The following is a 10,244-nucleotide window of genomic DNA, read 5'->3' on the forward strand; positions in this document are numbered from 1 at the left end:
AAAAAATATTTACATATAGTCCACGAGTCACGAGTCAATAGTCATTTATAAAAATGACCGTGTTCATAAGCTGACATACACTTGATTCTTAATACTGTGTTGGTACCTGAATGATCCACAGCTGTGTTTTTTTTTTGTTTAGTGATAGCTGTTCATGAGTCTCTTGTTTGTAAATAACAAAGTTAAACTGCCTGTTGTTCTTCAGAAAAATCCTTTTGTTTTTCAGCATTTGTGTGTATTTCAGAAAAATCCTTTTGTTTTTCAGCATTTGTGTGTATTTAAACCCTTTCCAACAATGTCAAAATCATACAGTCATTGTTGGTTCAAATAAGCAAAAATGCTGAAAAACAAAGAATCTGGTGGGACCTGAAGGATTTTTCTGAAGAACGACAGGCAGTTTAACTGTTCAGGACAAACAAGGGACTCATGAACAACTATCACTACACAAACACAGCTGTGGAGCATTTTGTATGATCCCTCTTACTTTGGTAAAATAATTAACATTTTACAAGGTGTATGCAAACTTTTGACTTCAACTGTATGTTTTTTAATACTTATTTTTTATTTTATATATATATATTTTTTTTTTTTAAAAACTTGTAACAAATTCTACAGCATTTTATTGATTCATAACATTGCTTTAAAAAAATGCAGTAGGGAGCTAAATTAAAGTCACTGCACTTTTATTTATTTTTTAAATAATCAATGGCTGGAAGGTTTTCAAGAGGAAAAAAAGCCCTGAAGGAAACAGTCCACTTTCTGTCTGTGGGCTGGTTTCTCTTCTTTCAACACTTTAAAGGTCTCATTTGACCGGTCTGCTTACCCCAGGAATGATCTCAGCTTTGCCTTCCTCTCTCCACTCTGACACTTTAGCATTGATCTGTTCTCGAACTTCTGACTTAATCTCTCCTGTGTCACCTGTGGAACAGATGATTAATCACCAACTACAGCAAACATAAACATCTATGGAGATTTATTTTCATTCTGAAAAACGAATCAAGGATTAGTTTCACTGAGCATGTCATTATCTAGTAAGCTGACAAGAGCGTGACAAACCTGAAAATAAGGCCAGGAATCCCTGAGTGCGGCTGTTGATGACGTCAATTTCATGGAGAGAGACGGTGTGAACAACCTCCTTCCGTTTCTGCAGTTCTCCCTCTGGACATTGCACAAACTGTGTCTGAAATAAACAGCAAAAACAGTATATATTAAAAAAAAAAAAAACAACACTCTCAGGGGAAACTTGTCATAGATTGATGGATTCATTTCACACAGACGAAGAGAGAATGTGTACCTGTGCCCCCATTGCATCGTAATCTCTTGCTCGAGTAAATGACCGACCCAGCTTGCTAATCTTTCCTGTGGCTTTATCGATGGTGATCACATCTCTGCAGATTATTAAATATGAAAAAAGTGTCATCCTTTAATGACTTAAGCACTGGAAAAGCTAAAACAAAGGGTTTGTCTTAAGCCTTTTTATGACTTGAGTGAGTGATATATATAGAGAGAAAGAGAGTATATATATATATATATATATATATATATATATATATATATATATATATATATATATACACACACACACACACACACACACACTCTCTCTGTATTGGACACACACACACAACAAACTTACCATAAAGCAAAAACACCACCCATAAGATAGATCATCTTTTATCAACATTATCCCCCGGTTTCACAGACAAGGCTTAAGCCTAGTCCTAGACTAAAATGTAAGTCTGAGCTGTTTCAGCTGAAAGAAACTTGCACTGATCTTAAAATATGTCAGATTTTGTGTTTTGTCTCAAGATGCACAACAGTAATGTTTTTACCTAAGGAATATTTCTAAAAACTACATAAATGTCCTAATTGAACAATGGCCTAATCCTGGCTTAACCTAAACCCTGTCTGTGAAACCGGGCCTATATGTTTAAAATTAATAATACCAATAATATTACAAGTTCAGATCTCATACATGCTTTTCAAATGTTTCAGTTATTCAGTTCAGTTGTTACAGACAAAATTAACACATTTTGCATGGGAAGCTGGATGGCAGCCCCATCTGAACAATTTGTTTTACACAATTTGTGTATCACAAATGTCAGATTTATAATGTACCCACCCAGCTTGTACTCTCTCCTTACTGAGGCTCTCAATCATCTTGGTCCCCAGATCATAAATGGTTTCCATCTCTGTCGTCTTCAGCGTGAGCTTCCCCACTTTTGCGCCCTTAATACAAATACAGAAAGGAGAGAAAATCACTCATGTCTAACTGAGTTCACTTAGGGACATCTCCTAGCTTCATATTGAGCACTATTTTGGGACCCGAGTCCTGCATTCAACTTATCAGCGTAGCTGAAAACTCATTTCTCACTTTCATAATAACAAAAAGTTAATTTCCCATGGAGGAATGATAAATATCTTTAATAATGCTTTCCAGCCAAATTGTATTGGTTTATTGAATTAAAGTGTGCTTAGGAAAGTGTGCTGTGTGATGAAATTCAAATGTTAAAGGATTAGTTCACTTCCAGAATAGAAATGTCCTGATAATTTACTCACCCCTATGTCATTCAAGATGTTCATGTCCTTCTTTCCTAGAAGAAATTAAGGCTTTTGAGGAAAACATCCCAGGATTTTTCTCCATATAGTGGACTTTAACAGGGACCAGTGGGTTGAAGATCCAAATTGTTGTTTTAGTGCACCTTCAAAGGGCTCTACAGCCAGGTGGAAGAACTGACCCAGTGTTTACAAAGCAAACGTGCAAAGAAAGGTAAAACAATGTCGGACGACTTTGAATGAGATTTTGAACTTTTTTTAACTGAAGTACAAAGATGAAGAACTAACCACGTGTGACTTTTCCAACATGATTACGCAAAGTGTGAAGACATCGCAGAGCTAGTGGTTATATACTAATTATTATTAGGGATGCACCAAATGTTCCGCAACCAAAATTATTCGTCCGAAAATAGAAAATGAATTATACCAAACAATAACACGGCGCGATCATGTCGGCAGTGTGGAAATATTTAAAACTGATAACATAATCATTACAACAACAATACATTTATTATACAATTCTCCTTTGCTCAGCAAGGCTGCATTTATTTGTACATTAAAAAAACGCATGCCTAATTTAATAAGGGGGTCTTCAAAATGGCCAAAGAATATTATTTTACTAACTTATTAATTTTATGTTAAATTGTGCTTTGTTGGTCAGCTATAACTAGAATGTTATAAATGTTCAGTGTTAAGTAAATATTTTTAAATTGTTGTTTTGTAAAAATCACATTTTGGCTATTTAATTTATGCAATGGTGAAAAAAAAATTGGCAAAATACATTGGCGAAGAAAAACGTGAAAAACCGTGTTCGGTTATTCGGCCTTCAGCCCAGTGTTTAATTTTGTTCGGCTTCGGCCAAGAATTTTCATTTCGGTGCATCCCTAAATATTATTATTGTTATTGTTTTTTAGGAAATGACTGATCATTTCACTAGATAATACCTTTATTCCTCAGCTGGGATTGTGTAGAGTCCTTTGAAGGTGCACTGAAACTGCAATTTAGACCTTCAACCCGTGGGCCACCATTTAAGTATTTTATCTTAAAAATCCCAGAATGTTTTCCTCAAAAACCTTAGTTTCTTTTCAACTGAAGAAAGAAAGACATGAGCATCTTGGATGACATGGGGGTGAGTAAATTATCAGGATTTTTTTTTTAATCCTTTAAAATAACCATGAAAACACATGACAGTTCTTATTTTAATGGAATATTGGAATGTTTATTATAAATTATGTATTCATGTACAGCATTATTCTTACAAAAAGGTTGTTTTACTCAAGCCAACTTTAAACTGTAAAATACAGTTGCTACTATGAGACAATGTAATGCTAGTCTTTATTATTTAAAGTAAAAAAAAAATTGAAATTAATTTATTAAATTGAAATTATTTTAGGCAGATCATAAGTCTGGTGCCGCAAGAACAATGGTAACAAACAGAAAAGTTAATTCAGTAAATCTGGCCTATGAAGAGAGAAGAGACTCACAGTTCCTGTAGCTGGTCTGTCAATCTGAATCTCCACCACCTCTCCTTCAATAATCTCAGTCTCCTCTCTGCCAGACAACAAACACAGAATATAAGCAATCATGCTATAATTATGAAATATTAAATTAACTACATCCTAGAACTATACAAAAAATTCATTTACCATACAATAAAAGTAAATGGGGAACAACATGTGATTAAGTAAATAAGTAAACTAGCCTTTAAAATCCATAAACAATAGATAATTCCATCTCCAATTAAAGATTTTTTTTTTTTAGACAGGTCATGATGTCAAAGTAACCACAAACTTTTTCAATTTAAGTTATTCTTTGTTCTTAATTCAAGACTTTATGCTGCTGCACACTTCAATCGGCCTGACTCACTTGATCCTGACTCCTATGGCTTTGCGGAAGGCCTGACTCAGAGCTTCAGTCTTGCTCATCTCCAGAGAGAAAATCTCACTCCCAGCCATAGCAGTGAATGGTGTGTCAGGTCCAAGAGACTGTGCAATACCTGTACAATTAGCACTGGTTATTTTACAATGACTGTGCAACATAATAATAATAAAAACAACTATTTTCGATACATACATACCACTGTGATTATAATCAGATCAATCTCAAGTGCAATTTATTAAACAGAAATTAAAAGATCAGCTAACTTTCAGAAAAATAATTTCCTGATCATTTACTCACCCCCACGTCATCCAAGATGTTCATCTCTTCCTTTCTTCAGTCGAAAAGATTAAGGTTTTTGAGGTAAACATTCCAGATTTTTTTTACCATATAGTGGACTTCAATGATGGCCAACAGGCTGAATATCTAAATTGCAGTTTCAACACAGCTTCAAAAGGCTCTACAAAATCCCAGCCGAGGAATTAGGGTCTTATCTAACGCAACATTCAGTCATTTTCCCCCCCCAAAAAAATGCATATACTTTTTAAACCACAAATGCTCATCTTGCACTAGCTCAGCTGCAATGCATGTCTGTGACTTTACACATTAGATAATAACGATGGAAAGACCACGCATCGTGGAAAGGTCGGCTAGGATTGTGTAGAGCCCTTTGAAGCTGCATTAATCCTGCAAATTGTAAAACCTTAATTTTGTTTCAATTGAAATAAGAAAGACATGAACATCTAGGATGACATGGGGGTGAGTAAATTATCAGGAAATCTTGATTCTGGAAGTGAACTGATCCTTTAATTCTATGTTTTAAATTATGATTCATCCAAAAACTTACCCATGGCAATAGCTGTCTTGCCTGTTCCAGGTTGGCCAGCAATGAGGACAGCACGACCAGCAATCTGACCATCTTTGATCATTTCAAGGATCAGCCCGGCTGCCCTTCGAGATGCCAGCTGACCCACCATCCCCTGAGACACCTGGTGAGACAAAGGTTCATCATTTGTATGTTATTTTGTTCTAAGCATACAGTAAGCAGTATTAAGCCAAAGACAAGTGTGTTGTCACTGGTAAATCAGTCATAAACACTGAACATTACCTGCCGTGCCTCCAAGGCATCATCTAATCCCAGGCCACGAATGTGAGAGTGTGCACCTGTGAGAGAAATCAAGATTTATGTCACTTCATAGATATATAAACAATACATGCATGCATACACATACGTAGGTAAATACATTTTTACTGTTATTATGGGTTATATTTAGTTTCTTACCAATCCTTTCAATTCGAGTGATGTCTCGAACTTCCGGAACCTTCGTGGTTGCCACCTTTCATAAAAATTAAAAAGGTAAATATAATGCAAGTGTAAAATTCTATACAACGTATATGTAAAAATTAAATATGAAGCTGCGTTTTGATGCTTCTTTGTCATCTTTATGTAATTTGATCAATAACCTGCCGTTAAGCGCTTGCGTTGCCATAGTGACACACAAACGCAACACAATTTCCAGCTAGCTGAACTTTCAACAATGGCGCAGAAATATACATACTGTAAAATTCGGAGCAGTAACTTAGTTTTACTAGCGTAATGGCAATTTGCGGCAAATGCGCTAATAATGCAGTTTACATAGAGGAGTTTCATATTCCTAATAAAAACAGTAACAGTTAACGTGTATGCTAATCATCATAAACACAAGCTATGGTTGCAGGCTAGATAAAGAACCATTACTAGAAGGATTCTCAATTTTTGAATATCTAGAGAAAAGCCATTTTCATGAATGGACCTTAAAATCTAAAATTTATTAATTAAAATTGAATTATTGCAGTAATAAATTGAAGCACATGTGCTAAAAGCGGCAAGCTTACAGACGTGTTTAACGTTACTCACGAAACATTTTCAAGGCTCTACAGACAGCACACAACAGTGGCAAATACAAATGTTGTTTTGTATTCTACCTGCGAGAACCATATATTTGGCAATAATCCTGAAATAAAACGTTAAATATCAGACTTACCTGCGCTGCCATGTTCTCTTGAAAGGCGGTTGTATCTGAATGGGTGCGCAGTGGAAATCAGTCCGGGTGAAACACGTGACCTCGATCATGAGTTCTGTTTGAATGTGCGTACACTGAAAAAACTACAGGTCCTTCTCAAAAAATTTGCATATCGGAGCCAGACGATGTAAACATTCGGGGCTTAGCCCAAACCTAGGGGGGTCCGGGGGCATGCTCCCCCGTGTAGATTTTTTTCCCAATTACGTCAGCTAAATGCACTATTTTTCAGGCTGTTTGAGATAATAGAATGCCTAAAAATCTATACACTATCTGGGAAAATGATGATAGTTAGGGTACTCAGTAAAAAAAAAAAAAAAAAAATTCACCCAGTAGAGCCTACAAGAGGAAATGAAACAAAGTTGAAGTTATTTTAAACAAGTAATAAAAACTCAGTGAGTGTTTTAGCGCAATTTTCTCACGTCATGGGATCACAACACTAAGAGATAGTAAATGTTTTCCTGGATTTTTTTTGTGCGTTCCCGAGATTAGACCTTCCTTAACATAATGCCGAAAACCCAAAGTCTCTAGGTGGTCTGGTTGAGGAGTAGGGCTGTGCAATATGGACAAAATAATCATATTGCGATTTTTTTGAACGAATATTGCGATTGTGATTTTATTTGCGATTTATTTTTTTTTGCTTTTTCAAACAAGCTACATACATACATTCTAAATGTATTCAGTGCACAAGAAGTGCATAATAAAACATTTCACCATGAAATAACACAGTATTAAGTTTAATAAACAAAACTGTAGTAAAATTGTCTTTAAAACAGACAACATGAAATAAATAAGCCATTTTACTTTTTTCCCGGTACTTTAGCCTACTTTTTTTTCCCGGTACTTTAGCCTACACCATTTACCAGTGGTTTTGGCACTGTGAGCAGGTGCCAGGTCGTGCTGAAAAATGAAATCTTCATCTCCATAAAGCTTTTCAGCAGATGGAAGCATGAAGTGCTCCAAAATCTCCTGATAGCTAGCTGCATTGACCCTGCCCTTGATAAAACACAGTGGACCAAAGTACTTTTTTCGGATGAAAGCAAATTTTGCATGTCATTCGGAAATCAAGGTGCCAGAGTCTGGAGGAAGACTGGGGAGAGGGAAATGCCAAAATGCCTGAAGTCCAGTGTCAAGTACCCACAGTCAGTGATGGTCTGGGGTGCCATGTCAGCTGCTGGTGTTGGTCCACTGTGTTTTATCAAGGGCAGGGTCAATGCAGCTAGCTATCAGGAGATTTTGGAGCACTTCATGCTTCCATCTGCTGAAAAGCTTTATGGAGATGAAGATTTCATTTTTCAGCACGACCTGGCACCTGCTCACAGTGCCAAAACCACTGGTAAATGGTTTACTGACCATGGTATTACTGTGCTCAATTGGCCTGCCAACTCTCCTGACCTGAACCCCATAGAGAATCTGTGGGATATTGTGAAGAGAAAGTTGAGAGACGCAAGACCCAACACTCTGGATGAGCTTAAGGCCGCTATCGAAGCATCCTGGGCCTCCATAACACCTCAGCAGTGCCACAGGCTGATTGCCTCCATGCCACGCCGCATTGAAGCAGTCATTTCTGCAAAAGGATTCCCGACCAAGTATTGAGTGCATAACTGAACATAATTTTTGAAGGTTGACTTTTTTTGTATTAAAAACACTTTTCTTTTATTGGTCGGATGAAATATGCTAATTTTTTGAGATAGGAATTTTACGTTTTCATGAGCTGTATACCAAAATCATCAATATTAAAACAATAAAAGGCTAGAACTACTTATAAATGTGTGTAATGAATCTAAAATATATGAAAGTCTAATGTTCATCAGTACATTACAGAAAATAATGGACTTTATCACAATATGCTAATTTTTTGAGAAGGACCTGTATTTGTTATGAATTCTGCAGATGTAAATTTGTCATCGATGTGAAATTGGCTTGTGATAGCCCCGGTCTTGGTAACATATGTGAGAATGTTTTAAAAACAATACATCAGTATGTAATGTTTTGACTTGCATAGTTGTATGCTTTTTTTATTTTTTATTTTTCAGAAGGAAAGTTAATTTAAATACTGTGGTTTGTACAGATTCAATGGCGGCTTTGACAAGTTTACAGAGTGGAAAATCAGAGACGCGACCGGATATATTACATGAAATCCTACAGAGTATATATAGGATAAGGCAGCTAAGGTTACTGATTTATTTTATGTGGGTGCCGGCTCACGTTGGACTAGAGGGGAATGAGAGAGTTGACCAACTTGCTAAAAAGGCCCTGGAACAGCCACAGGTGGAATTTCAAACAACAAAAAGTAAAGCTGAGTTAAAGAAATTGATACATATTGAGGTTGTAAAGAAATGGCAAAAAAGTTGGGAAAATGAAAAGGGAGACATTTATTTAAGATACAGGAATGTGTTGGTAAAGAGAGATCAAGTTATGGAGACAGAAGAAAGGAGGTTATTTTATCTAGATTAAGAATAGGACATGTAGCACTAAATAACAATCTGCACATAATAGGGAAACATGAAACAGGCTACTGTGATAAATGTGGATTACCAGAAACGGTTGAACATGTTCTTTTAACATGTGTGGCATATGAAAGGGAAAGACATCAGATGTTCAAAGAACTAGAACTGATGGGAATTAATAAAATATCTTTAAAGACACTTTTAGGTTATGGGCCAATGCAGTCAAGAACATATAAAGAATTGTTTAAGTATTTAAAAAAGACAAAATTAACGGAGAGAGTTTGAAGATTGAATGGCTGTGCTAATTTAATCCCCTTTATTTTTATTTATTTATTTATTTTTATTTGTTTGTTTGTTTGTTTAATAATAGTTAGTCCACAGCTGAACCGTGCACGTTCCACACTCCAGACCAGTAGGTGGCGGGCATGCACTTCTAACGTTGGTTTGCCAATCCGCCATAAAACTCGAAAGAAGAAGAAGAAAGTTAATTTATTTATGACTATATTACAACTCTATTTTCTAGCTATCAGATATCGTTTGAAACACAAAACTGCTTTAAAAACGTAATATTTGATGAAAAACAAATGTGTGGAAAAGTACACATGGTGGCAGGGACAGTAAAAATCCAAGCTACAAAACGTATTGTTAGACAATGCTTCTTTTTTCTTTCTTTTCAGCTGAAGCTAACACTAGGCTATCAGTTAAAAATATGAGTGTAAAAGAAAATTTTATTTATTTAAAAGTTTTATTTGTTCAAAAGCCCCATTGACGAGAAACATATGTGACCCTGGACCACAAAACCTGTCATAAGGGTCTTTTTTTGTACATCATCTGAGATCGGAATAAATTCCCATTGATGTATGGTTTGTTAGGATAGGACAATATTTGGTCTAGATACAACTATTTGAAAATCTGGAATCTGAGGGTGCAAAAAAATCCAAATATTGAGAAAATCACCTTTAAAGTTGTCCAAACGAAGTACTTAGCAATGCATATTACCAATCAAAAATTAAGTTTTGACATTAAGTTTAGTATGTTTATTAATGGATAAAAGAAAAATCCATAATTTTGACTCATACAATATATTTTTGGCTATTGTTACAAATTTACCCGTGCTACTGCTTTTGTGGTCCAGGGTCACAATATGATTACAACCAGCAGAGGTCACTCTTGTACTATATCTGAAGTTACTTGTCATTAGGACGACATTTTTATAATACGTTAACTGTTTGTACTGCAGCATCTGTGCATCATAAATTCAACCTTTTTCCAAGATGTCAAATAAATGATTAAACAACAA

The 10,244-nt window shown here is 35.7% G+C and overlaps 1 protein-coding gene across 1 annotated transcript in view; it reads right to left on the reverse strand.

Moving 5' to 3' along the window:
* ruvbl2 (RuvB-like AAA ATPase 2) overlaps positions 1–6,497 on the reverse strand; it is a 33,205-nt gene extending 26,708 nt beyond the window's left edge. Inside the window, exons 1-10 of the mRNA XM_073840059.1 lie at positions 6,459–6,497; positions 5,717–5,771; positions 5,543–5,598; positions 5,282–5,423; positions 4,423–4,552; positions 4,041–4,107; positions 2,123–2,229; positions 1,295–1,388; positions 1,057–1,180; positions 824–918 (exon numbers count right to left, since the gene is read on the reverse strand). Of these exons, the coding sequence (XP_073696160.1) occupies positions 824–918; positions 1,057–1,180; positions 1,295–1,388; positions 2,123–2,229; positions 4,041–4,107; positions 4,423–4,552; positions 5,282–5,423; positions 5,543–5,598; positions 5,717–5,771; positions 6,459–6,470 (882 nt within the window). The 5' untranslated portion in view covers positions 6,471–6,497. The remainder of the gene's footprint in view (positions 1–823; positions 919–1,056; positions 1,181–1,294; positions 1,389–2,122; positions 2,230–4,040; positions 4,108–4,422; positions 4,553–5,281; positions 5,424–5,542; positions 5,599–5,716; positions 5,772–6,458) is intronic.
* Positions 6,498–10,244: the final 3,747 nt, after the last annotated feature.

This window comes from Garra rufa, chromosome 5, assembly GCF_049309525.1.
Source record: "Garra rufa chromosome 5, GarRuf1.0, whole genome shotgun sequence".
Classification (NCBI taxonomy): Eukaryota; Metazoa; Chordata; class Actinopteri; order Cypriniformes; family Cyprinidae; genus Garra; species Garra rufa.